The 5,939-nt window shown below is 38.5% G+C and overlaps 1 protein-coding gene across 1 annotated transcript; it reads right to left on the reverse strand.

Moving 5' to 3' along the window:
- Window positions 1–613: 613 nt before the first annotated feature.
- LOC133731985 (uncharacterized) lies at window positions 614–3,308 on the reverse strand. Its single transcript, XM_062159440.1, has 4 exons — window positions 2,746–3,308; window positions 1,354–1,809; window positions 972–1,269; window positions 614–802 (listed from the first exon to the last, which is right to left on the reverse strand). Exons 1-4 carry the CDS (start codon window positions 3,160–3,162, stop codon window positions 663–665), a joined length of 1,311 nt encoding a protein of 436 aa, XP_062015424.1. The 5' UTR covers window positions 3,163–3,308; the 3' UTR covers window positions 614–662.
- Between the last annotated feature and the right edge of the window lie 2,631 nt (window positions 3,309–5,939).

Here is a 5,939-nt window from a genome sequence, read left to right on the forward strand (position 1 = left end):
CCGAACATATCGGCCCATCTGAAAATGAATCGGGTCGCGGTTTGAGATTTGGGCCAACCGAAATGGGCGGTTCGAAAACGGGTTGGGCCCAAAACCATGCCCACCCCTAATTGGTCCTCGACCCGCCCTATTCCGATCGACCCCCCTACACCTAGTTGGAACCACCAGTTCAATTGGCCACGGAACCGAACTCAGCTTCTAATCCCAGGACGAGACCGTTTGAGAAGGAGAGAAAGCCACCGATATCTGCTTGAAGGAGAAAAACAAAAAAACATTGGCTGCCGAACTGAACTCAAGCTTCAAATCCCAAGACGAGACTATTTGAGAATGTGAGAAAGCCACTGATCTCAACTTGAAGGGGAAAAACAAAAAAATGGGAAAGACGGCTTGGACTGTACTCGACAGTTACCAGGAGAAGTGCCAATATTTTTCTCCATTGAAGATGGATGCAGGTACAGAGACGTCTAGCCATAGGGGGCGCTCTCTCAAACCCGAGCAGAGAGGGTTTTTTTTTTTTTTTTTTTTTATAAGTTTTATTGATCGACGGATTGATGTACATTATATCCAATTCTAAATTCCTATGGCAATATGAACATTAACAACACAACAGAAGAACCCATGAAAAAAACAACCCTAAAATGATGGGGAACTTATTTACTTGATTAAGAAATTCCATTAATGGTCTTCCCCAACAACCAGAGAATTAATGAAAATTCAATCATAAATAACATGTGTAGCGTAGTCCTGTCCAATGTAAACCCGTAAACAGTAATGCCGGCTCTGTTGTTCTCGAAATATGTCACTGCAAGTGAAAAAGAAAAAAATATCATTACATCTGCAAGCGCCTCAGCAATAAACCATTTGTAATTTTTTTAAATAAAAAATAAAAAATTAAAGCTTGTGATCAGTAAAGAAACAAACAAATTCAAGCAGAGAGAAGCAATGTGCTATTTCACAGATGGATTAATTACCTAGAGCTTGTCTTTTCTGATAAGAGATGGTACTATATGCATATGATGGTATCAACTTGCTGTTGTCCAATTCATCTTCTTCATCCTCAGCCTCGTCCTCAGTCTCATCGTTATCGGATTCTGCACGGAACACTCGGCCACTACTGGCGATCTGAGCCGTTGTCGCATCAAACGAATCTAATGTGGCACAGACATGCCATTTGGCAGCAAGACATGTGACTGCTTGCGCCTTGTGTGTGATTTTGGTTGCACTGCGCAGCACGATGAGGAGCCCGGTAACTAAAGTTATGGAGCAAAACTGTACCAAAGAAGAACCATTGTTATGATACATGCTTCATCTTATTCAAGCCATGATCCAATCTAAAATAAATGAGGTTCATACCAGAAGTTCTCCAGCTGTGCAAATATCAAGGTTGGCAATGGCACTGGAACTGGTTGTGATGAGCAACAGAGCAAATTGGGTCCCTGTGACCAAAATGAGTTTCCACAATACGAAATCGCGGCACCTGTGGCTTATGATCCTCAGGTGCCTTCGAATCCGAAGGTGCTCCGATAATACTGACCCGACATCAGAGTCCACTTCGAACATTGTGGCAAAGTCTTGTAGCCGTAGGATTTGAAGGTAGCATATGAGACGGAAGAGAACACACACGAGGAAAATCACGGTCGTGCGATAGAGCCAGGAGCATAGCTCCATTATGCATGCCATTGCGGCACTCGCGTAAATATTGCCCACATAAGGAATCTGCGAGGCTTCGGATGAGTACCACCATATCTTGTATACACTCTCGGCAACAAAGCATGGTATGACAAAGCAGCTGAGAAGCTTCAAAGATCTCTACAAGAAAAATAACTTAGTTTGTGATTCACCTAGACATTGAAAATGGATAAAACATAAGAAATGAAGGGGTCCTAAATGTGGACATGCACGCATGCCTATGCGGTACATTTTGTACATTACTTCGATCATGTACAAAAACATAACGAGATATTATATGCACACATCTCTATCTACTTGATGCACATCCTCAATTCTTAGAAAAATTTTAAATACTCTTTTGCCCTTCTAAAAAATATAAGAGAGGAGAAAACAAACTTACACACCTTCATGGCAGTTACTATCCAATCTGATCCCCCTCACTTATGTTCATCGTTGTAGGTCATTTTATTCATATAATTCATTCATCGTGGTTCTTATTTTAAATCAATCCTTTGAATAATAAGATAATTATTCAATCTACTCTAGCCTACATATCTGTGCAACCACCTTTCTGCACTCAATCCATTTAGATATTTGATACTACATATCTGGCTCATAATTAAGTATCTCCCTCTTCTTTAGTGTTCCCATCATCTACCATCATCGTCTCTTTGTCAAACCCGTAATCTCTATGGTAACTCTTTTTGTTAATTTTTGTTTTTCACATGATGAGGGCATAAGAGGAAGTTTAAAGAAAAAAATTTACAAAAAAAAATTATGGAATGTGTATTTAGTATTTAGGGGTGTACAAATAAAATTTCTCAAACATAACTTCTGTTTTTTTTTTTCCTTTTTTCCTTTTTGAGTTTTTTTTTTTTTTTTTGTTGAAAAAATCTCAGAGTTTGAGTCACCGTCATACTTTTGACCAAAAAAAAGAAAGTCACCATCATACCCTTCATTATCTAATGAAACTTCTATCCTTCATTTGATTAAAAAAAAAAAAAAAACTTACTCATTGTGGGAAAAAAAAAAAAAAAAAACTCAGATGAAGAAGGTAAATAATGAGAAACTCACATTGAGCTGTGCGGTGTATCCCCTCCTGACCGTCTCGCTCTCATCGTAAAGCTTATCAAAAAACAGAAACCTCTTCAGCCCATACTTCCTCACAAACGACGACAGGCACACAAACGACAACGTCGCCACGCCGCTCAGCGACAGCTGCACGACGCTGTCGTACGGCCTCTTGTGCTTGCCGTCGCAGGTGGAGCAGGCGAAAACAAAATGAGACACCGCCGGAACGACGATCGTAAAAACAACGAAAACGCTCCAAGAGAGGCACAATCTCCAGACGTTGGACTGGTCGACGCACATCCACCGGAGATAGGACCGGAAGCTCTTCAACTCGTCGTGGGCGTGCGAAACGCAGCGTTGGAACATGTTCTTTCTCCGGTTGGCTAACAAAGCTTCTCTGCTGCCGCTTTCGTCCGCCATGGTTTTTGAAACGAGTCTTGGTTTCTTGAAGGGGTTTAATTTGATTTCTGTAACGAGTTTTAGAGAGAAGGGTATATATATGTAATGGTTTTCTTTGATGAGTTGGTTATAACTAAAATAAGTTGTAGAGAAATGTGGAAGACTGGAAATCATGTAAAAAACTTCTATATATATATATAATTGTTTGTCCCTGTACGTTTCTCTTAAAAAGAATCTGAAGCTATATTTGTGGGCAAGGAAATTGCATGTGTCTAGAATAGTTCTATTTTACATTTTAGGGTTACACGTCGAAATTAATTGTATATTGATTTTACCTCCTATTGTACTTCTAAGTTCTAATTTTTAACAAATATTCGAAACTTAATTTACTAAAAATGTACCAATTTACACATCGGCCATTTTGAGTCTCATTGATCAAAACCGGGCTACGGAAGAGTTACCTGAACATATTTTGAACTGTAGCAAAATTAGGAAAGAAATTTGGAGGCTTTCAAAATGCAATTTGTTTTTTATTTTTTTATTTTACTTATGTCTAATTCAGATCGTTATGTCTATTATAAGATGAATATGAAATGAGTAATCATTTCTAATTGTCCTTTTAAGTAAGTTCTTATGACGAAGTGGTGTTAGCTCAGTGGTTAGAGCACCCACTACTTATGTACGAAGTCATGGGTTCGAGTCACCATAGAGGCAGGAGTGAAACCCTTTGATCCTCTTTTAAATGTAAAAAAAAAAAAAAAAAAAAAGTTCTTAGGGATACAGCTGGTGATTGCGAAAGGAGCATATGATGGTATGTAACGTGTCCAACCAACCCACCATTCACGCAGTTAGCCAGCAAAAGATTGCCACATGAAGAAATGCTCACACTCAAAGGTTAGGCTTTGATTTTTTGCTGGGATGCATTATTAGTTTATAAAAATAAACAAAGGCAATAAGCTCCATCTGTTCAGTACCGATCGACAGAGTCTTATTTGTTTAAAAGGAGACGAAGCAAAACGAAGGGTGAGATTAGCAGCAGCAGCTGTGAAGTGGCTACGTGTGAGGCCATGTTTGGGAGCGCTTGGCTTCCAACTTGTTGGCAGTTTCTCATCTTAACCAAATCGATTAAAACCTATTATTCAACAATGAAGGCATAAACTATCAAAGATACTCACGTACTTGTCCATGGACCTAGGCACCTAGCTAGCTAGCTAGTAGAAGAGACACTTGGAGTTTCCTATTTTTTTCTTTTTTCTTTTTTAACCTCGGCGGTATGAGTGGCTTTATTTTTGTCTTTTGTTTATATTCATTTCTTTTGTCAAATGTAGGTGTTAAAATGTCATCCCTAGGCTAATGTAAAATTTTCTGCTCCAGATGGCAGAACTCTTCGTCTCTCCACTCATGATATTGTACTAGTTATGAATCCCTTGCTGCGGGTGTGTTATCAACTTGAATTTTAGCTGTGTTATGGCTGAATTTAAATCAAATAGCAATTACAAACACGGGATATATGATATAACTATAGAATAAGAATCTTTCTATTTATAACTTTTAAATTTTAAAAAAAAAATTTAGTCATATCTACTTTGAACTTTTGAACTTTATACAGCACCATAATTTTTTTATAGCCTAGATGAACTCTATTTTTTTTTATAGCCTTGGTCTTGCCGGTCTTGTGCCAACGAACGGGACAAACATCAGTTTGGTCCCCGATAATTTTTTTTTAATCATGATGGTCCATGCACTTCTAGTTTCCATCACCCAAGCTCAAATTTCAAATTTTCTCCATTAATGACGTCACTTGCTGAGTTGGAGTCAACATAGGGTCCCACTTTTCAGTCTTACTCCTCACTTTGCACAAAATGTCCAAATTAACCCTTGTAACCCCAAAAATCATAAAACAATGGTCGTCTCCCTACTACTTCTCTCTTCTTCTTCTTCCTCTGCCATAAAACACCTAGACCCAGGCCCTCAGACCCAGCTCACGTACTTTGCCGACTTCCCCACCTCCACCACCAACCTTCTCGCCCTCGACCTCCTCCTCTCCTTTCCATGATAACCCAGAAGAGCAAAATGTCGCAGACCACAAATTATCAGAATCTAATGCCCTTAATTACCATTCCCAAAAACCTCTCAGCTAACCAACCAAGCTCGAATCAAATCTAGACAAACAACACCAAAAATCTAACCCCCGATTTCGAAACCCATTTCTTAAAAGACACTACTAGCAAAACAACAATTACCCACAGATTTTAATCTGTGGGTAATAAGACTTTCTCACACGGATTTAAGTGTGTGATAGCTTTTACCCACGGTACACGCACAGATTGAGTTACCATGTGGTTTGGAGGGGGGGGTAATGCTCATCTCACACGGATTATGTTGTCCGTGTGAATATTAGACGTGGGCCCCACTATCTTTCTATAAATATAAATTACCGTAATGGAACACAGTCCGTGTGAACAACTCTATTTCACACAGATTTCTGTAGCAAATGTATAAACTCTATTTCAAGGAATTTCTGTGCCAAATGTGTTTTACACGGATTTCTGTGCCAAATGTGTTTCACACAGATTTTTGTGACAAATATATAAACTCTATTTCACACTGATTTCTGTGTCAAAACCTATAACATTATTGACACAGATTTTCGTGTGAAATCTATATAATCTAACTCGCACTAATTTCAGTGTGTAAAAGTGACAGCATTTTAAAAAAAAATAATTTACTAATTAATCTGCAACCTGAATCGAATAAATATACTTCAAATATTGCTTATAAAATGAACAAATCCACAA

Source organism: Rosa rugosa, chromosome 2 (assembly GCF_958449725.1).
Source record: "Rosa rugosa chromosome 2, drRosRugo1.1, whole genome shotgun sequence".
In the NCBI taxonomy this organism is placed as follows: Eukaryota; Viridiplantae; Streptophyta; class Magnoliopsida; order Rosales; family Rosaceae; genus Rosa; species Rosa rugosa.

What these genes read in the sequence shown, in the direction of transcription:
- LOC133731985 (XM_062159440.1), bottom strand. Translation starts at nt 3,162, where the DNA reads ATGGCGGACGAAAGCGGCAGCAGAGAAGCTTTGTTAGCCAACCGGAGA. An exon ending in GATACACCGCACAGCTCAAT is followed by an intron (nt 1,810 to 2,745) that starts GTGAGTTTCTCA and finishes TTTTTCTTGTAG; the next exon opens with AGATCTTTGAAGCTTCTCAG. An exon ending in GCACAGCTGGAGAACTTCTG is followed by an intron (nt 1,270 to 1,353) that starts GTATGAACCTCA and finishes TCTTTGGTACAG; the next exon opens with TTTTGCTCCATAACTTTAGT.